Source organism: Chenopodium quinoa, unplaced genomic scaffold, assembly GCF_001683475.1.
Source record: "Chenopodium quinoa cultivar QQ74 unplaced genomic scaffold, ASM168347v1, whole genome shotgun sequence".
Lineage (NCBI taxonomy): Eukaryota > Viridiplantae > Streptophyta > Magnoliopsida > Caryophyllales > Amaranthaceae > Chenopodium > Chenopodium quinoa.
Genome location: NW_018743636.1, coordinates 37,739 through 60,642, shown reverse-complemented (window position 1 = coordinate 60,642; position 22,904 = coordinate 37,739). Strand labels below are relative to the sequence as shown.

General features: G+C 33.8%; 3 protein-coding genes across 3 annotated transcripts; all 3 read right to left on the bottom strand.

Annotated features, from left to right (window-relative positions):
* Positions 1 to 607: 607 nt before the first annotated feature.
* On the bottom strand, positions 608 to 4,222 carry LOC110683227 (ankyrin repeat-containing protein NPR4-like). Its single transcript, XM_021859570.1, has 2 exons — positions 3,560 to 4,222; positions 608 to 1,965 (listed from the first exon to the last, which is right to left on the bottom strand). Exons 1-2 carry the CDS (start codon positions 4,175 to 4,177, stop codon positions 1,123 to 1,125), a joined length of 1,461 nt encoding a protein of 486 aa, XP_021715262.1. The 5' UTR covers positions 4,178 to 4,222; the 3' UTR covers positions 608 to 1,122.
* A 5,111-nt stretch (positions 4,223 to 9,333) lies between these two features.
* Positions 9,334 to 10,167, bottom strand: LOC110683230. Its single transcript, XM_021859573.1, has one exon. It carries the CDS (start codon positions 10,165 to 10,167, stop codon positions 9,334 to 9,336), a length of 834 nt encoding a protein of 277 aa, XP_021715265.1.
* A 9,884-nt stretch (positions 10,168 to 20,051) lies between these two features.
* Positions 20,052 to 20,642, bottom strand: LOC110683229 (ankyrin repeat-containing protein BDA1-like). The gene has a single exon (XM_021859572.1). The coding sequence runs from the start codon at positions 20,640 to 20,642 to the stop codon at positions 20,052 to 20,054; it is 591 nt and encodes a 196-aa protein (XP_021715264.1).
* Positions 20,643 to 22,904: the final 2,262 nt, after the last annotated feature.

Genomic DNA, 22,904 nt, shown 5'->3' with positions numbered 1-22,904 from the left:
ACCCTATCCGACTTGAACTACCATTGACCCGAAATCCAAATTGACCCGACACAAATAGTGATTGACCCGACTCGTACCCGACCCGAACGTCCCGTTTTCCAGGTCTAAGCTCAAGTAGGGGGAAAGAAAAAAATTATTATAAACTCATACTGTTAAACTACCAAACCATATTTTGAAAAATCTGTTAAATTTCGAGACAATATGAAATGGGCTTAGGCAATCCGAACAAGGTTTCCTCTACAATTTGGTCCATAAACAAGGCTTTAAGAGCATCCATACTAAAATCAATTGGTAATAGTAGAAGTAACTCCTCTTTCTCCAATATGAAACACTCACAAGCTAAGTGGGATACAATAAGCTTCAACACTCACAGAAATTTCTAACATAGATAAAAATGCATAGCGTTAAAACTTTCAAAACTGAAGGTAGTATCGGATCCTACTATCATTAATAGTCAAAATGAAAATATAAATAGTGTACAAATGCGCAAATGGGCTTGGCCACATCGTACCCATCATAACAAGAGTTCACTGAATTGATAAAGTCAAATGGACTTGGAGTATTGGACACAACTTTTTTTTTTTTATTGTTTCTTTAATGTGGGATACGGTCCCTACATTCCCCCTTCCCATACTTTTAATATCAGCTAATTAACCCAAATCAAATGTGTAATGCATTGGTTTTTTGTTGCAGGGAAGAACCTTCAACATGGCCTAGATTATTGTAATTATAATTGTTATCATGCATGCTGCTGCCACTTGACATTGCTGTCATTGTTACCACTATAACCTACTTCTCCGTATATACTATATTGCGATCATATAAGAAATATATGGGGCTACTGAACTCAGGGTAAAATAAGAAAGTGATATATCTTTGTAAAATGCAAAAAAGAGCAATACTTGTACAAAGTGAATAAAAATCTCCAAGGTTGCAATTGCAAGATTATGTAAACCGTCCCAAACACGAATGATTCATTTTATGACCAAGTATGAAAACACACATTAAACATTTTATGACCTATTACATTGTGAATTCTATATGAAAACCCACATAATGGTACATTTTATTTTATAACTAAGCATGCCTTATTGGACTAAGGTGATTAATGAATTAAACATATTAACATGAGTCTTCAGTTCCCAAAGCTTTTTTAACTTTTGACCTCAACTTATAACCAAGACACATCCATATGAAGCGCAGACCATGTCCAAAGAGTATCACTAACATGAGCCATAGCCAGATCTCGACGGAATACTCCATAGCTTCAACTAAGGCAGCTTTGTCCCAAAGCTCATTTGTAAGGTACCCTATCGTGAAAAAGTAAGTTGCTGCACTCGCAGTTACAGCAATCCACAAAGTAACCCTCAAGATGAACACAAAATGTCGCTTGCAAGGAAGGCCGCTAATAAGGAGAAGGATGACACTTAGCGATGACATGAGCCCAATAGTGTTGCTAACTTGTACGACATTGTATAAACCTACATCTTTATCGTATGACATTATGGAAGTGCCTGCCTCATGACCATCACTATTATCCTGCCAAACGCTTCCAGGCGGATTAATTCCGACTTGGAACGACAAGGTTGCAATACAAGATGCCACAACCATTAGAGCTGTGTTCTGCTCCTCCAACCATTTTTCGTCTTTGCTGCGTTTCAGCACCTTTTCAGCTCGTATTGTATTGTTCTTTTTAAGCATGTCCTTAATTTCCTCATTAGCTTCTCGCAATTGTTCATCTTCACTGTTTGGTAATTTTTCCTCTTCATCCTCTTTATTTCTCCCCTTTTTTCCTAAAAGATTATTATACCAACAACATAGTTTTAATTTATTCTCATGAGCTTTTTTAACCTTAGAATCTTTCTTGTTTTTTGTAAGGTCAAAAACATCCCTAATTGTCTTGTCTTTCTTGTTCATAACATTTTTATCTATATTGTCGCCTTGCTCTATTAGAAATCTTACCATCTGCATTGTCACCAAATACGAATTTAAGAGAAGGCAGGCAAAAATGCAAGGGTTAGCTTAATGAATAATGTTGAATAGTTGGTACTTGGTACTCCTACTTGGCTACTTTAGTATCAATATTTGAAAATCTATACTCCATATTAAAGATCTCTAACAATATCCGCCACTAACTAAAAGCGATTACCCAAATTTTATTAGAAGTTAACTTAGAAAAATCAAGATGTGCAATGAAAAATCTTAGTTTGTTGTTTAGAAAAGTCTAGAATGGAGTAGAAAAATCAAGAGAGGTTTGTATCTAGAAATTATATATCTTGGAAAATATCAAAGGTAAGTGATGTAAAAAGATCTAAATACATGTAATATTAGAGAAGTGTAGAAAAATCTAGAGAGTGGGAAACAACCACTATAAATATGTTCGATGTGCATGGGTTAGAAGTACTCAATATTAAAGATCTCTAACAATATCCGACACTAACTAAAAGTGATTGCCCAAATTTTATTAGAAGTTAATCTAGAAAAATCAAGATGTGCAATAAAAAATCTAGTTGGTAGTTTAGAAAAATCTAAAATGAAGTAGAAAAATCAAGAGAGGTTTGTATCTACAAATGACTTGTAAAATATCAAAGATAATAAATGACGTAGAAAGATCTAGATACATGTAATATTAGAGAATTGTAGAAAATTCTAGAGAGTGGGAAACAACCACTATAAATATGTTCAATGTGCATGTGTTAGAACTGGGCTAAACAATAGTGCTCCACCAATGGTTGATAGAAACTAAGGGTTCTATTAAGATAGTGAGAGACATGGGCTCCCTCAAACATGTTTGTACAATTTATGATAAACTTTATGAAATCATAAAATTGTTATATGATATTTGGGTCGGGTCTATCAAACTTCCGCGTGCGTCCAAATTCTATCAAATTTTCAATCCCACTTTTTGTGAGCATGTCATGAGTGTGCTATATTTTCTATTGGTTGGTATTTTACTATTTTTAAAACATAAACCAATAAAAATTATCTAAATGGATTTGTTTTTAATATGTAAATATCTTCGAAATATTAAATAATTTTCATAATGTTGAATGATTATTCCTATTCATAAAATTATTTATCTATTCTCAAGACAAATATTCCTAATTTTAAAATTAACGTAATGTCATACTTGATATATGTAATATCTAATCATTGTTTGCCATTATCGTATTTTTCATATTAACCTGTGTAAAACCATCAAACATAATCTTCTTTCAAGAACGGAGGGAGTAATAAAATAGCTTTATATTCAATTCTATCTTTCCTCTACTATTTCATTTATCCTTTTACTTCATAAAACACACACATAATTGTCATTATTATGAAACTAAAGACGTTCATGATCAGATCAAAGGTATTTATTGTACAAGTTGTAAAATGGGATATGTCAAATGCACATAATAGAAACAAACGTCCTACAAATGTATAAAAAACGATATAGTAGAACCTAATCAGGGATGGACCAATAAATTCGTGATAGTATAATTAACGTGACAATTCAAGTAAAGCTTAACATGTAAAAATTGGAAGAGAATTGAAGAGTTAGATTTCATGTTACCTCTTTTTCTTTGTAAGCCACAGCAAGGTGCAAGACAGTATTGCCATCACTATCCTGGGAGTTTAGTAACTCAAGATCATACGTAATTTCAACCAATGCTTTTAATGTCTTTAGCTGACAATTTTTCACGCACAAATGTAAAATCGTTTCACCTCTCGTAGTTCGTTCCAAAGCAGCCTGACGCTTCTTCTTGAGAAACTCTTCAAGCACATCAGTGTTCCCATTTACTGCCGCGACATGAAGGGGTGTCATTCCATCTTGATCGTGCACGAAACACATGTTCGGTTTCACTTCGAGCAACTTCTTGACAATCTCTAACGACCCTTTTGTTGCAGCTGCAATGTGTAGTGGGGTTGATCTTTTCATTTGATCAACCACCTCTGCTAGTTTCGGCTTTCTCTCTAGAATTTGTTTAACGAAATCTAAGTGATTCATTTCAACGGCTATATGTAATGGAGATTGCATGTAGGTGCATGATTTTTCAATGATGCATCGATCGAGAGCTAATTCATCTTTTTTTAGCAACTCGACCAAGTAATTTTTATCTCCCTTAAGTGCAGCTTCATATATATTTAAATTTGTAGGAAGGGTTTGTGTTATTTCACTTTGATTTCCCATTTTGAATTGCTATTTTTTTTTTAAAAAAAATTATAGAAAGCTGGGAAATTCTTATAATGAGCTTAATGAAAATTTAATTGCAGGCTTTCTATATATAGTATTTCAAAAGTTGGTTATTGGGAAAGAGTGTAATATAATAAGAAGTATAAGTATCAATCTAAAAGGATAAAGGTAACAACCAATATATTAAGCTGATCAAGGAAAGAATAATGAGGAGCTTTGTACGACAAGACTTAAGGAATATTATTATAATTCGACTTGTAACCTATCACACTTATTAATGTCATTGTTAACTTCACCGTATATGTTTCAAAAATCTTGCACTAGGGGATAGCTGTTGCACGTATCGTGCCACTTCATCAAACAATGATTTAGCAATTTATTGTAATCTTAGAAATTGTATATGCCCTCCAGTTATTTTTAAGTGCATCACTTTCTAAATGGGTTGTTTCTTTTAAGTATATCACTTCCTTTTTGGATAACTTCTGTTATTTTTATTTTTCTTCTCTTACAACCCTTACTTTATACTTCCTCTATAAATTTAAATGCACACTTTCTCTAGCTAATTTATACCATATTTCGTTATTTATATCTCTTTGTTTCCTTAGTAGCTTTATTGTTTCTTTCTCTTTAGTGGTATTCATTGTTCTTTTATCAAAATAGATTAATCATGCACTTACCCCCACTTACACAATACAATATTATAGGAAATAAACTCTCTAAAACTTCTCATAAATGCAAAAAAAAAAAAAAATGGAGGGAGTAAATAAACTATTATCTCAATGTTGATGCATGATTGCTTGATCACTTGCCAAGCATCTCCTATGCTTTTTATATGAAGTGTGAGTAAAAGGCTGGAAGGGCGCCAACATGTGAAACAAAAAGATACTCCGTAATGTAATGAAGACAAGCTAAGAGCCTAAGATTGATTTAAGAAAATTCGATTAGTAAAGTGAGCGAAAGTAAAATAAATGTAAAATCTCACTCAATGAATAATATTGAATTGGCTTTGTAACCTTGCCATAAGTAGTTAAGTAACTAGTGAGTATTCTTAGAAAATATACTACCTCCGTTTCATATTAATTATTTGCGACGATTTAATATAAAGTGTTAGTAAAATGTGTCTAATCGTTGCAAATAATATAAAACGAAGGTAGTATATAACTAGTGTGTGTCGTCCCCGGGTTGTCGCTTTTGAATAATTGTTATTGGATAGGTAGATTCATTTTTGTTTTTAGATTTTCCTATTTCTTTAAATAGAATTTTCCTATTTATTTATAGTAGTTTTCCATAAAACTTATGGATACATTAATTTGATTGATTGCTTGTGAATGGTATGGTTTTGAGTTTTTTTTTTTTTTTTTTTTTTTTTTTTTTTTTTTTTTTTTTGGTGTTTAGAGAGCCACAAGGGCGGGGTGAGAATTGATCCCATGATCTCTTGAAACCGGGAGGGAAGCTCTAACCACTTGAGCTATCCCTCATTCTCTTATCTTTATTTTTTGTGGTTTTATATCTATTAATGTTATGATTCTAATATGTTCAACAAATATTGACTAACTACTATTAAACATACTATATTTTATATTGATATACTAAAAGCAAAAAGTATTTCATAATTATCAAAATAATTAAACAACTAAAGTAATATTTTAATAATATTTTAATAGTCTACATTTACTATCTTAATGAGTTATTAGCAAATAATAGAATTGATTTTTAAAAAATATTAGTAATCAAATGCTCTCCAATCCATACATAAGAGTATATATATTTATGAGTCGAATAAAAAAATCATGATTAATCAATAGTTGAGATGATAATATTTTTAATTTATATTATAGTGATCTTGAGTTCAAACCTTGTGATAAGCATTTTTTAACTTGATATGTTGAAAGATATGTGGCAGCTTTAGTGTAAAAGGGTGCCACATGACACATAAACGTTTTTAGAAACATTTTTAATAGATAGTATAGATATAGATATTATTTTCTCTGTTTCGTAATAATCGCAACACTTTTTTTTTTTTTTTTTTTTTTTTTTTAATAAAGCACCAACTATTAATTTATTTTTTCTCTCATCTATTAACCTTACTTCCACAAATATTTTATTATTTCTATCTCCGTCCTACCAATCCCGCTTACACTACTTTCTATTATTTCTCTTTACTATTAACTATATTATTAAATTAGTATTAAAAAAAAAAAAAAAAAAAAAAAAAAAAAAAAAAAAAAAAACCCTCTTTTAGATCCCACCCTATAATTTTTCTAAAACTAATTGCATACTTTACTATTCCAATTATCACGAATTGAAATAGAGGGAGTATAGAGAGGTTGTTATATACACCCATGAGTATTAGTTCTCATTTTGATGATTGTTTTTCATTTAATCATCAAATGAAAAGCAAAACTAACCTTAGGTTAGTTGGGTGTACGGTACACTCAGGTGTATATAACATATTCTAGGGAGTATCTGCTCTACGCACCAACCATTTGAAGTACATAAATCAGACTATTGATAATTCTTGTAGGGCCTATTTAAGGCTTCAGTTGTTTAGGCCCAAGGTCCAAAAGGCCATAACTCACATTTACATTAGTATTGCAGGCATTAGTATGAATGTTTGATGTCAATATGTATTGTGTTTAATTTAATTATATTCTACGCCAATTAGTTTGAAAAGGACTTGAACTAAGAGGCAATAATAAAAAAAAAATAACAATGTACTCATTACCTACTCAACCTCTCATTATGTCACATCACCACTGAATCAATTTTAATTATTATGTCACGTCGCCACATCAATTACTCAACCTCTCATTATGTCATTTTACCACTTAATCAGCCTTGATTATTATGTTACGTCACCCAATCAATCATCATTACTCCATGAAAGACTATATAGATAAGGAGATTCGAACACCCAACCTCTCATTAGAAGGATGATTATTTAACCACATAAGCCAATTATAAACATGAAATTTAATGTATATAATTGCAACTCATAAAGTCTAATTAAAATAATTAAGAAAAAAAGACACCAACCATAAGTATTAAATAAATATAATCACAAGGTTTAATTAAAATAACAACCCGATACAACGCCCGAGCTAAACACTAGTTTTTCTTATTTTAAACTCAAACTGTAAAACTACCGAACGGGCGAGATTAAAAATTCTCAAATAAACAAATTCCTAAAATGGATGATGAAACGCAAAGGGTTAAAAAATTTCATAACTGAAAATAGTATACTGATTGATGGTCAAAATGAAGATATGAACCTACATTTATTTTAGTTATAACTTATCGATTTATGCCTTTGATTTTTTTGTTGCAGTTATAGAAGAACCCTCAACATGGCCTAGATTATAGTAATCATAATCATCATTGTTGAACCTTAATCAGTTTTGATGATGATGGAAGAAGCAAACTTCGACTAATGCGATTTCTCCAAGTGTTGAATTAGAGCAGGTGAAGTTGACTCAGGGAGTGGAAGAGTAACCTATCGATGAAGATTCAGGGAGAAATAAAAGAAAGATAAAGAGAATAGAAGAAGAGTTTCTCACTGGATCTAGAAGTGATCCCTAACAGGAGCACAAAGAGAAGTTCCCTAAACAGAAGATGGACAACAAGCTAAGGAGACTTGCTTGGACTGCGTTGAAGATAGCAAGTTTCATAAAAACTTGGTCTGCGAGTTCCAGCAAGGAGCTGGAGATTTTAAGACAGCGGGAACTTAGTCCTGGTCTGCGAAGAGCCCAAGTATTCATACAATGCAAGACTTGAGGAGGCCATCCAGTAATTAACTTAAAAAGATTGTTGTAAACATGTGTTAGCTAATTATGCATAAAATTAGAAACGTGACAAAAAAAGCTTAGCAAGCTTAGTAATTTAGGAAAGTTTATAACAGATAAAATTTAATTTATGGAAAAGATCCTTGAGAGATTTTATCTTATAAAATCTGGTTTGCAAAATAATAATCTTTTTCTAAATTTTATCTTTGTTCGAATTCCAAAAAAAATTCATAAAAAGATTTATTTCACGTTGGGTTTTATAAAACGGCAGTTTCAATATTCTATCTTTTGAAAACTCTACTTTACATACAAGTGTTTCTTGTATATAAAGGAGTGATCATAATTGATACAACTTGTGAGTTTATGCGTGAAAATCTGAAGAGTACTTAACAGTAAGTTTGCCCAGTTTAAAGCTTTGTCATATTAGTTTTGGGTTTCATGGGTAGCTTTCGAGTCACATATTAGAATCAAGTGTTTGTATTGTTTTGGGTTTCTGGGTGAGTGTTTGATATGTTGCATTTATTTGGTAGGCTTCTAGTGTGAGGCTGAGTTGTGAGTATTCTGGGAATGCGGAATGAACTTAGGTTAGGGACTTAAGTTGGGTAGAATAAGGTTCTACTGTGTAGCAAGTTCAGTCTGGAACTTGTGAGCAAAGGTCTATGCGTAATAGGTTGTAACTAGGTGTGTTGCCCTATTATAGTGGATTGGTTTGGTTTGAAATCCCTTGGAGGGTCGAGATATTACTTCTAGTTGGGCCATGGAAGGTTTCCTCGTAAAATTCCTGTGTGCATTGCAAGTTCCTATGTACTTTAATATGTTTTATTATTTCACGAAAAATGGTCATTAGGAACTCACTACAATTCACCCCCCCTGTTGTAGTAGTTCATCTCAACTAACAATCATCAACATGCTTGACAACCGTTGTTGATTTGTTTAAAGTTTAGCACCTTCTTTGATTGTAATGCATTGAAAAATTTAACTTAAGAGACTGCAAAATTAAGCTCCTTGTAACTCATTGAGTATAAGTAATACAAATTAAATTTGAAATACATTCCCGTCATATTGTAAGAAATATATGGGGCGACTCAGGCCAACATAAGAAAGCGATACATCTTTGTAAAATGCAGAAAAGATCAATGTTTGTCCTTTGTACAAGAAGAACGATAAATATTAAACCTTCACAACTCGAATAGTACACACGCTGATTCGTACATACGCTGATCCATACATACACTGATTCATACATACGCTGTTCCGTAAATACACATTAGACTATAAGTAAATTCTTAATTAAAGCACACATGATGATACATTTTATTGTTAATGCGATGATCAATATTTAAGCAGGGTATTTAATATCATAAGTGATGATCAACAATACTGACTCCACTTATCAGTTTTCAAAGTTTTTTTAATATTTGCCCTTCTATCATGACCCATAATCTTCCATATGAAGCGCAAACCATGTCCAAAGAGTATCACCATCATGAGCCATAGCCATACCTCGACAGAATATTCCATAGCATCGACTAAGACAGCTTTGTCTCCAAGCTCATTTGTAATGTACCCTATCGTGTAAAAGTAAGTAACTGCACTCGCGGTCACAGCAATCCACAAAGTAACCCTCAAAATGAACACAAAATGTCGCTTGCAAGGAAGGCCGCTAATAAGGAGAAGGATGACACTTAGCGATGACATGAGCCCAATAGTGTTGCTAACTTGCACTAGATTGTATGAATCTTTATCATTATCATATGACATTATGGACGTACCTGCCACATGACCTTGTTCATTATCCGTCCAAACACTTCCGGGTGGATTAATTCCGACTTGGAATGACAAGGTCGCAATACAAGATGCAACAACCATTAGAGCTGTGTTCTGCTCCTCCAACCATTTTTCGTCCTCCCTGCGTTTCAGCACCATTTTTGCTCGTAATGCATTTTTATCGTTAAGTAATGTCTCGATCTTTTGATCAGTTTCGCTATATTTATTTTCTTGACCGTCTTTTGATGAACCACACCATCCTACTATAGTACACAAGCATTGTGCTAAATTATTCTCTTTAGCTTTTCTATCCTCATCAGAATCCTGCCTAATTTTTGTTAGGTCGAAAATATCCATAGTTGTCTTGTTTTTCTTGTTCATAGCGTTTTTATCTATCTTGTTATCACCTTGCTCTAGTAAAAACTCTAACATCTGCATCGTCAACAAATACAAATTTAAGAGAAGCCAAGGAAGGCAAATATGCATGCAAGGGTTGACTTAATTTTGATTACTCGATCCTATTCTGTACCAATATATATTTAAAAATTTATATTAACAATGGATAGTTTTGCAATGGCTACAATAAAAGTAGTCATTATAACAATGAAATCTACAACCTTGATTGTCTTAACATAAATTAGTACAGTTGATCAAGTTGACCAAAAAAAACTACCTTAAAAAAAATCTTTTAACTGTTTTATCCCAAAAATAAACTACTCTTACCGAAAGTTTCCATTGCTAATTCTCTGCAATTTGTGATCAATCAATCAACCCACATAACATGAAATTCATATTCGATCATCAATCAAATGAAAAAAATACAAAGCCAATGATAATTTAATATGATCAGCAAGAGTTATGAGAGTAATCATGTACTGCATATATTAAAGTAGGAACATTTTTTTTTGAAAAAAAAAAAAAAAAACAAAAAAAAACAGATAAAGGTTGGAATGGATTTTCCATGGAAGGTATAAGTTTTGATCTTGAAGTTTAAAAAAGAACATTATTTTTCTAAATTTAACGTTTATTTTTTTGGATGTCTCTACTATGGTCATCCTTAAAATGACCATGACTATTCTTAAACCCGATGGTGGTTGATTTTACAAGAGTTAGATTTTCGTGGGTTAATATGGTGGTTGATAAGGGTGCGGTTTCCGTCAGTTTTGTGAGAGATTTCGTGGGTTTGTGAGGGTGGTGTTCATGGCCGGATCTGAATTTCTAGGTTTTTAGGGTGGATGTCGGTGGGTCGGAACAGTTTTCGAAGAGCGTTGGGGTGGTTTCATGGGTTTTGGGGTAGTTTTTGTGGGCTTCTGGGCTTATGGCGATGGTTTGAATTTTCTGGGTTTCTGGGTGTGTATTTCGTCATCTGGGTTCGTGGTGGTGGGATGGTGTTGGAGGCGCGTATGGCGGTGGTGATGGTGGGTGTAGGCGATGGGTTTAGGGGGGTGTAGGTGATGGTGGGTGGGTTTTAGATGGATTGTAAATCATTGAAGAATAAGAACATTATTTTGATTTTAATTTATTTAGTTATTTTATTTTATTTTTTTGGAGGAAATATTATTTTTTCTACTTTATTAAAAAATGATTTCAATAAAATAATTATGAAAACCAAATAAAATAAGATTTTCGAAAATTAGAAACTATTTTTTGGAAAAAAGAAAAAGAATTAAAAATAAAAAAAATAAAAAAGAGGTTTGACCAAACATTTTAAAAAAAGGAAAAATTAACCAATAGGATTTAAGAATAGTTATAGTCATTTTAAGGATGATCATAGTAGAATTTTTATTATTTTTGGGGGAAAAAAGTGTTTCCTACTTGTTTAGATTTTTAAAACTAATTTAGGGTTCGTTTGGCACCGCTGTAGTTTTCTGTTTTCTGTTTTTTACTTTTTCAAAATCATATGATATATGTAATATAATGAATCAAAAATTAGTCAAATTTATTAAGATCATGATAATTTTGAAAACTGACAACAGAAAAGTGGAAACACCTTTTTCTTGATTCCTGTTTTTGGTTTTTTGTTTTCAAAAAAGCTGAAAACTGAAAACAAAAAGCGATGCCAAACAAGCCCATGAAATAGTGTTTTTTTTTTTCTTCTTTTTTTGACGTCATAAATGAATGGATAAGATCATTTCTTAAAAATAAAGGGTTGAGATTTAACTTTATTATAATGGCCATAATTTTATAGTATCCATTGAATAGTCTTCCATTAACGATTTCTAACAATATCTGCTAATGAGTTATAGATTTATAAGAGATGACCAAATCCCCAATCCCACTTCTTGTATCATGCTTATGGGTACTATTAGACACTTAAATTGAGACATGCATGTGTTGCACCTCAATCTATAGCTAGGGTGTGCCAGCGACTAGTCGTTAAAATTCAAGGGTCTAGGTACTCAAAATATAGTTCAGAGTGTACTGTTGAGACCAATTTTATTTGCCTATTTAAAAAAAACGAAATAGTAAAACCAGCTTGATAAGGTCAAGGATGGACGGATGGACATGTGAACCGATTGAATTCATGATAGTATTATTAACTTAACAAAATAAACATAAATACGTAAAAATCCGAAGAGAATTGAATTGTTAAATCTTATGGTACCTTATATTCTTTGTAAGCCACAGCAAGGTGCAAGACTGTGTTTGAAGGAAATGTCCGTCGATCAAGTGTAATCACTAATTATAATTAGGACAAATATGGAGATTAATTATAATCGGTTATTTTAGGTAATCATAATGTTTTGCTAGAAACCAATTATGATTTGTGAACTAATGCGATTAGTTTACTACTAATAATAATCCGGTCCTATGAGGTCACACATATGAGTATATGATTGAATTAAGATACATGAAAAGGCATTAAGCCCAAGAGATGCGATTATGTGAAGAGGTGCAATAGTCTATTATAAATATGACTAAGTGACATAAATGAAGATATACATTTTTCATTAATCACAAAACCTCTCTCTCAAATATCCTCCAGTAAAAGCAATAAGGAATTGTTCATTATTCCGTACTAGCATACGTGGAAATTCAATCATTGCTCGTGGACCAATATTAGAGGAACGACAATTGACGTTCTAACGATCTCTTATTGAAGAAAGAAGTGCCCTCTTACTTTGTGGAAATCACGCATCGAGGGTATGATATATTACTTTATGTGATCGTATTATTTATATGCATGAGATCCTGTTTTAGATGCTAAGAAATAGTTTCTTGAAATTCCGCTAAGTGCATCTATACTCTTACAGTGGTATCAGTTTGCCTCTTGCATATAATAATATGATTATTATTAATTCGATTAATTTGTTGTATAATATTAACTTTAATTTCATTAAGGGGAGGAAGTATCGTTTTATTGAAATTAAAGTTAAAAAACCCCAAATTAATAAGTATGGGGATTTTGCCTTTCTTTGTCTTATAAGCCATTTCGCCATGCCCAGCCACGAATTTCAGAAATTCGTTGGCCATGGAGTAAACCCCAGCCATGAATTTCCGAAATTCGTTGGTCAAGGTGAACTCCGGCGATGAATGTAGGCATATCGGGTTGCGCCGAACTGAAATCCGGTGGTCAAGAAGTCAATTCCGGCCGTTTGCGTGGCTGCAATTAAGTTGCGCAACCGGCTGAACGTGACTGCCGTTGGCTGGAACCGTTCTGGCCGACGGTTTTCTTCATGCCTCTTCATGGCGGTTCTTGGCTGACGGTTGATTATTGTCGTTTCATGGCTGTTGGATGAAATTTCATTCATGTCTGTTCATGGATGGAGTTTCATTCATGGAGTTTCATACTTTCATTCATGTCGTTTCCTGTCTTCTATTTTTTGTTTTAAATAATAACAAGTAATATGCATGTGGGCTGCTTTTGTTCTGACATGTTATTTAGTTTGGGCCTAAATTTTAGTAATGGAATGCTTTTTCATTTTGTTAACGGCATGATTTATCAATTTTAATATCTTATTATGCATATTATTAATAATTTGTGGTCTTATTAATATTTGTATGCATTTTATAATATGTGATATTATGTTTGCATGTGGTGACTAGTATGGCCCAAAATAGGATAGAAAATACGGTCTGCGTACCGTTAGTATTTTTGTAAATACGGTCTGCGCACCGTTTGTATTTTTGTAATTTATTTATTGCTTATTTAAATTAGAATACAATACAAGAGTTATCCAGCAACGATCCACGATGAATCATGGATGGAGATTCGCGACTTATCATGGATGGAGACTATGAAGATAGACTTTTTATTTTCATAGAATTAGGGGCCATACTAGGATCACAATTTTATTGCATTTTATCTTGCTTATTTAAATTTACGTATGTTGCTCTTATTTATGGTATAAGTTCTCTAATAAATAAATCAACATAGTAAATTGGGTCCCTAAAAACAATATTGAGATATGTTTTTCCAAACAGACACCTATAAAGCCTTTGATCATAAGTAATAGGTTCCGCCAAAGCGGGGTGTTGCATATAATCTCGGGAATATAGGGTAATATTTATGAAATTTTACATGTCACTGTTTGGTTTTTTTCTCAACAAGATTATCAAAAGACAAAGTTTTGGGTCTTGAAACATAGAGATGGAAACAAAAGTTGTTATCTATCGACCAAGAATTATATGAGATATAATTAGTAAAGGTTGTTTACTTACCAATAAAACACTAGATTTTATACATAGGGCCAAAGTCGCTAAAATTTATTGTTTTAAAGGATCTTGGTATTCACATTAAATATACGGGACAATTTTAAAATGTGATAAGTAGCTTTGAATTGTTCAAATTTTGTATGCTACTATGATAAACATATAATTAAACTTTGCTATATTTCTATTGTAGATATCATGTCTAGTAACAACAACAACAATAGTCCTAACTTACGTTCATACCTTGAGAAGGATAAATTGAACAACACTAACTTCCTTGATTGGGAAAGAAACCTAAGAATTGTTCTTAGGGCCGAAGGAAGAGAGGATGTCCTTGACACCCCTATACCAGTTTTGACAGCCACAGCATCAGATGCTGAAAAGGCCAGTCATAAGGTTGTTAAAGACAAATCAGTGTTTGTCACATGTCTCATGCTAGCTTCCATGGAACCAAACCTTCAAAAGAAGTTTGATGGTATGGATGCTCATAGCATTATCCAGCAAATGAAAAAGATGTTTCAGAAGCAAGCAAGGATAGAGAGATACGAGACTCATAGAGAGCTGCTCCGATGTGTGCAAAAGGTCGATGAACCAGTGGGAGAACATGTTTTCAAAATGATGGAATTGTTCCAGAAAATGTCTAAACTGGGAATGACCTATACCACTGAAATGGCCACTGACATAATCATGATGTCATTGCATGATGGATTTCAGCAATTCAGGCAAAACTTTAACATGCACAATAAAGTGCAAACCTTAGAAGAACTGCACGGAATGCTTGTCACTGCTGAGATGGACATTCCAAAACCAAAGAAAGAAGTTCTTATGGTACAAAAGGGTAAGGGGTTCAAGAGGAAAGGGAAGGGCAAAAAGATTGTCAAAGGAAAGGGCAAGCAAGTTGCTCAAACTAAGACATCTAATAAGCCCAAGGGCGATCCAAAAGCGGATGCCAAGTGTTTCTATTGTGATGGAATAGGCCATTGGAAGAGAAACTGCCCAAAGTATTTGGAAGATAAGAAGACAGGCTCTTCAGGTATCTTTGTTATAGAAGTTAATTTAACAACTTCTACTTCTTGGGTATTTGATACCGGTTGTGGTACTCACATTGTTTCGGATGTGCAGGGCCTAAAAAGAAGTAGAAAGCTGGCTAAAGGAGAGGTAGAACTGCGCGTTGGAAATGGAGCAAGAGTTGCTGCTTTGGCAATTGGAACATATAGTCTACCTTTGCCTTCTGGATTAGTTTTAGAATTAAATAATTGTTATTTTGTTCCTTCTATTACTAAAAACATCATTTCTGTTTCTGTGTTTTAGACACTGAAGGATTTACTTTTGAAATAAAGAACAATGGTTGTTCTGTTTATTTTAAAGAGATGTTTTATGCTAGTGCTAAATTAATAAATGGTTTGTATGTATTAGATTTTGACAAACATATCTATAACATAGACTGCAAGAAAAATAAATCAAGCGATTCAAACCCTACTTATTTATGGCACTGTCGTTTAGGACACATTAACCCAAAACGTATTCAGAAATTGCAAAAGGATGGCATTCTGACATCGTTTGATTATGAATCATACGATATATGTGAAGGGTGTTTGATGGGTAAAATGACTAAGTCACCTTTTACAGGAAAAGGTGAAAGAGCAAGTGATCTTTTAGGACTCATACATACAGATGTTTGTGGACCAATGAGCACTATGGCCAGGGGAGGGTTTAGTTACTTTATAACTTTTACTGATGATTTAAGTAGATATGGATATATTTACTTAATGAAGCATAAGTCTGAATCATTTGAAAAGTTCAAACAATTTCAGAATGAAGTACAGAATCAACTTGGCAAAACAATAAAAGCACTACGATCAGATCGTGGTGGAGAATATTTAAGCCAAGAATTTGATGATCATCTAAAGGGTTGTGGAATACTTTCCCAACTAACTCCACCAGGAACACCTCAGTTAAATGGTGTTTCCGAAAGGAGGAATCGTACCTTACTTGATATGGTTCGATCTATGATGAGTCTTGCAGACCTTCCAATATCCTTTTGGGGACATGCCCTCGAAACTGCTGTTTTTACACTAAACAGGACTCCGTCAAAGGCAGTAGAAAAGACACCATATGAGTTATGGACAGGAAGAGTTCCAAAATTATCTTTTCTACGAGTTTGGGGTTGTGAAGCTTATGTAAAACGTTTACTTTCAGATAAGCTGTCTCCCAAATCTGACAAATGTTTCTTCATAGGTTATCCTAAAGAAACAAAGGGCTACTACTTTTACAACCGAAATGCTAACAAAGTGTTTGTTGCTCGAGATGGTGTCTTTCTGGAAAAGGATTTCATTTCCAAAAAGACAAGTGGGAGTAGTATCTATCTCGAAGAAATTCGAGAGGAGCAACAAATGGATGTGGATAAAACCACGTCAGAGATGCAATCACAGGGCTATTTCTTACCGATTAGGTCATTAGTAAATGAGGAAGAGCTAGTGCCTGAAACGCACGATCCTCTCCTCACTACTAACAATGTGATGGAGGAATTGCATTCAACGCAAGAACCTCCTATCGTCCCACTCGAATCAAATTCGTGCGAAATTTCTCAAATAGTTGAGAAGAACATTTCTCCTGTTGCTCAGCCCGTACGTAGATCTAGTAGACCAACAAGACCACCTAAGAGGTTTGTTGAACTTCTGTTAACGGAAAACTCTGAAATTATGATTTTGGACCAGGAAGAACCTACTAGTTATAAACAAGCTTTGACGAGTCCAGACTCCGAAAAATGGCTTGGAGCCATGAAATCCGAAATGGAATCCATGTCAGAGAACCAAGTATGGAACTTGGTTGATTTGCCAAATGGGGTAACACCTATTGGATGCAAATGGGTTTTCAAATTGAAAACTGACAAGGATGGAAATGTAACTGTTTTCAAAGCTCGACTGGTTGCTAAAGGTTTCAAGCAAATACATGGTATTGACTATGATGAAACATTTTCACCGGTAGCGATGCTTAAATCCGTTCGGATACTTCTAGCGATTGCTGCATTTTATGACTATGAAATTTGGCAGATGGATGTGAAAACCGCCTTCTTGAATGGTTTCTTGGAGGAGGATGTGTACATGACACAACCAGAAGGTTTTGTAGATCCAGAAAATCCTACGAAGGTATGCAAGCTTAAGAAGTCCATTTATGGGCTTAAGCAAGCATCTAGGAGTTGGAATCTTCGATTTGATGAGGCAATCAAAAAGTTTGATTTTCTCAGAAGCGAAGAAGAATCTTGTGTTTACAAGAAAGAAAGTGGAAACAGCATAGTCTTCTTGGTATTGTATGTGGATGACATACTTCTCATAGGAAATAACATACCAATGCTTGAATCTGTCAAGGAATGGTTGAAAAGTTGTTTCTCTATGAAAGACCTAGGAGAGGCCGAATACATTTTGGGAATCAAAATCCATAGAGATAGGTCTCGAAGGATGATTGGACTAAGTCAAGAAACTTATATAGATAAGGTTCTTGCAAAGTTCAATATGGAAAACTCTAAAAGAGGATTCATTCCCATGCAACATGGCATATCGCTAAACAAGACTCAATGTCCAAAGACATCTGATGAGACTAAGCGAATGAAAAATGTTCCTTATGCATCCACTATAGGATCAATTATGTATGCTATGATTTGTACAAGGCCAGATGTCTCATATGCCTTGAGCGTATGTAGCAGATTCCAATCAAATCCAGGCGATGCGCACTGGACTGCAGCTAAGAACATCCTTAAGTACTTAAGAAGGACTAAGGATAGTTTCCTAGTGTATGGAGGTGAGAGTGACTTAGTTGTTAAAGGTTACACAGATGCAAGTTTCCAAACCGACAAAGATGATTTCCGATCACAATCTGGTTTCATTTTTTGTCTAAATGGAGGTGCAGTCAGCTGGAAAAGTTCAAAGCAGAGCACTGTAGCAGATTCTACAACAGAAGCTGAATATTTAGCAGCAGTTGAAGCGGCCAAAGAAGCCGTTTGGATTAAGAAATTCCTCATTGAGTTGGGAGTTGTGCCTACCATTGTGAATGGTATTGATTTGTACTGTGATAATAATGGTGCAATTGCTCAGGCAAAAGAACCAAGATCACATCACAAATCTAAGCATGTGGAAAGGAAATTCCATTTAATCCGAGAAATTGTTGCTAGGAAAGATGTCAGAGTTTGCAAAGTTCATACGGATGAGAATGTCGCTGATCCATTGACTAAACCCCTACCACAGCCAAAGCATGAAAGTCACGCTAGAGCTATAGGAATCAAGCATGTTGGAGAATGGCTTTAGATTATGTAAATTGATTTTCATAATTGTAAAGACATTGAATCATGTAATATTTATGTTTTTCAATAAATTATTCTTATTTAATTGTGGTTTAGAATTAAATAAAATGTTCAAAGTAATTGTAATTTTTATAGGTTGTCAAATGCGTGATTTGACAAATGAAACCCTATTAGGAGAACATAAATTATAAATTACTAGTGTTCCTAGTCTGAGACATTAATGGACATAAATGCCTCAATCAAAAGACTAGTATGTGGATCGATTGATAGCTCAGTTTCATGAGCTATAGGGATATAGAGATGTTTAGTCGACTACATAGATATGCATTGTGATGTGTATGGAACAGACCAAAATTGAAATAAGATTTCAAACTTATAATTAGTGGATTCCTCAAACATGAGAACAACATTCTTCCATGAGATAATTAGTATATCCTTGATGATGTCAAACGCCGTGCCGTAAAAGGAGGTAATAAAGGCAGCAATCAGGAATGCTAAAAGTTTAGTGGGAGTATTGGTTGGACAAGATTGGATAAATCCTCCTATTTTAAATGGGATTGGTGTCTTGGCCTCTTGAAGAGTTAGAAACTGAAAATGCATGGCCGTGCTCAAGTGGATTAAAGGTTTAATCACTTGTTTCTACAGTTCTTAACTCAGATTTCAAGAAACAATTTGAATCTTAATATGGATGACATAAGATGTTATCATATTATCAAATTCGACATTAAGTGACTTAAGGAATTTATGGTTACACACTTGTTCTAGGACAAGTGGGAGATTGAAGGAAATGTCCGTCGATCAAGTGTAATCACTAATTATAATTAGGACAAATATGGAGATTAATTATAATCGGTTATTTTAGGTAATCATAATGTTTTGCTAGAAACCAATTATGATTTGTGAACTAATGCGATTAGTTTACTACTAATAATAATCCGGTCCTATGAGGTCACACATATGAGTATATGATTGAATTAAGATACATGAAAAGGCATTAAGCCCAAGAGATGCGATTATGTGAAGAGGTGCAATAGTCTATTATAAATATGACTAAGTGACATAAATGAAGATATACATTTTTCATTAATCACAAAACCTCTCTCTCAAATATCCTCCAGTAAAAGCAATAAGGAATTGTTCATTATTCCGTACTAGCATACGTGGAAATTCAATCATTGCTCGTGGACCAATATTAGAGGAACGACAATTGACGTTCTAACGATCTCTTATTGAAGAAAGAAGTGCCCTCTTACTTTGTGGAAATCACGCATCGAGGGTATGATATATTACTTTATGTGATCGTATTATTTATATGCATGAGATCCTGTTTTAGATGCTAAGAAATAGTTTCTTGAAATTCCGCTAAGTGCATCTATACTCTTACAGTGTTGCCATCATTATCCCCGGAGTTAAGTAACTCAAGATCATATGTATCCTTAACCAATGCTTTCAATGTGTCTAGCTGACAATTTTTCACGCACAAATGTAAAATAGTCTCACCTTTCGTAGTTCGTTCCAAAGCAGCCTGATGCTTCTTCTTGAGAAACTCTATAAGGACGTCGGTGTTACCATTTACTGCTGCGACATGAAGGGGCGTCATTCCATCTTGATCGTGCACGAAACACATGTTCGGCTTCACTTCGAGCAACATCTCGACAATTGGTAACCACCCTTTTTTTGCAGCCGCAATGTGTAGTGGTGTTGATCTTTTTATTTGATCAACCACCTCAGCCATCTCCGGCTTCACACTTAGAATTTTTTTTACAAATCCTAAGTGCCCCATTTTGACAGCAACATGTAATGGAGACTGCATGACGATACATGATTTTTCAATGATGCATCGATCGAGAATAAATCGATCTATTCCTAGCAACTCATTCAAGGAATCGACGTTATTCTCAAGTGCGGCTTCATATAGGGTTGTAGCAAGTGTTTGATGGGTTATTTCAATATGATTTTCCATTTTAAAATGCGTGGTATTTTTTTTTTAAAAAAAAAAATTAGGAAGCTGATATTAAAACAAATTATTTTAATTGGTTTAATGAATACATACATACTTGTAGGCATTCTCTATATAGTATCTCAAAAGTTGGTTATTGGGGAAGAGTATGGTATAATATATCAGTTCAAACAAGATAAAGGTAACAACCAATATACGGAGTAATAAGCTAGTTAAGGAAAGAATGAGAATTTTTTTTTTTTTTTTTTTTGGTGTTCCACCTGGTTCACCTTTTTTGGGCTAATCCGAATTCGAGAATCAGTTGTGGGTGGTTAGATTCAAATCCGCTTCTAATTGTTGTTGCGGGGAATCGAACACGGGTCCTCCCTACCATGTGCAGTCCCAATCACCACTACACCAACAACCAATTGGTAGAATGAGAAACTTTGTAAGACTACACTTAAGAAATATAAAAAGTACGTAATTCCAATTGTACCCTACTACACTTTTATTATATTGATAGTAGATATATAAAAAATAAAAAATCAGAAAAATTAGGTTATAATATTTTTTATAAACTATATTCAATTTATTAATAAAAGGTCATATGAAATTTGCAAAATAGTTCAACTTTAACATGATCATAACCAATTGAATCAAATGAAGGTATTTCTTTGCCAAAACTAAGTTCAAATCTTGCACTGTGAAATTTCTCTCACATGTATCGCGCCTTTTCAGGAAAAATTTATTGAAATTTATTGTAGCCATAGAAATTGTATACTCCTTTTAGTTTGGTTTGAAATGCATCATTGCTTTTCTAAATCAATTGTTTTTTTAATGCATCGTTTTTTTCATTTTCTCTTATTTTTTATTTTATCTCTCTCCTCATAGTCACCACACATACTTTTATATTATTTCTCCGCTCTAGCATCCCTAATTATTTGATATCCCCTACATTTTTAAAAAATGCATCACTACTTTCTTTATCTGGCCTTATTAAAAAAAGAAAAACATCACTCCTATTTTGATAATTTAATTATATTATATTTTATCTTTTTTCTTAAAACCCAACTCAAAAGATTTTATCTTTTTTCTCTCTTCCATGGTCTCTACCTAAGTGAATAAAAAAACTACTCTCTCACATGCTATCTCTTTCACGGTCTCCTTATTATTTGATCAAAATATGTTAATTACAAATCTTAATTTAGTTACAACAACAATCACTTTTAAATACAAAACTTAATTTAATGCAAATACTATTAATTATATCTCTCTTTTCATATGGACCACACTCATCCCCGGCCCACTTACACTTTTTCTTTAATATTTAACTTCTCAGGCATCTCTTACTTTTACATTACCTTTTTCACCCACTATCATTTTTTTTTTATTTAATTCTAATAAATTCAAATCAACTACTTCCTCCGTTTTTAATTATCTGCAACAACCGTACCTTTTACGGAGGCCAAGACAAAAGTTTTTAAGCATGATTATTAAAATATAAGGGCATGTCTTTAAACACTAATCCAATTAAAAAAAAAAAAAACCAAAAATTTATGGGAACTACTAAAACCCAGAAGCACCACCACCGAACCCACCGTAAACCCACACAGCCACCCCACGAAACCAAACCCACGAACCAGACGAACCCAGCCACCACCACGAACCAGACCCACGCTACCCCACGACACCAAACCCACACAACCACCACCACGAACCAGACCCACGCCACCCCACGAAACCAAACCCACAAACCAGACGAACCCACCCCAAAACCACCACCTCCAACCGGAAAAATCTAACACCATGAATCCCGCCCCTAAAAAAACCAACCCAAAGATATAAATGAAAAACCACTACCTTCTCTATCATCAATTAAAGATTTATTTGGTCAAATTTAACCATTAAAATTCTAGATCTAGAATTTTCATGGTTAAATTTGACCATAAAACCTTCAAATTTGAGCTTTAGTGACAAGGCTGAAACAAAAGGAGAAGGAAAAGAGAGAAAGCGGAGACGGCGACGACGACAAGCATGACACTTATAGGGCGACTTCCGGCGAAGGTGGTGGTTGAATTTGAGGGGAGATGAACAAAGAGAGGGGGAATTTATGGGTAGATGAAGATAGAGTGGAGATCGGTACGGTGGTAGTAGTGGTGGTGTTTGCCATTGAAGGTGATGGTTGAAGAAGATGGTTTAAGGAGATGGTGAGAAATAAGTGAGAATGAAAATACAAGGGTTGATTGGGGTTGGAAGGATGAATATGGTTAGTTTGGGGTTATTAAT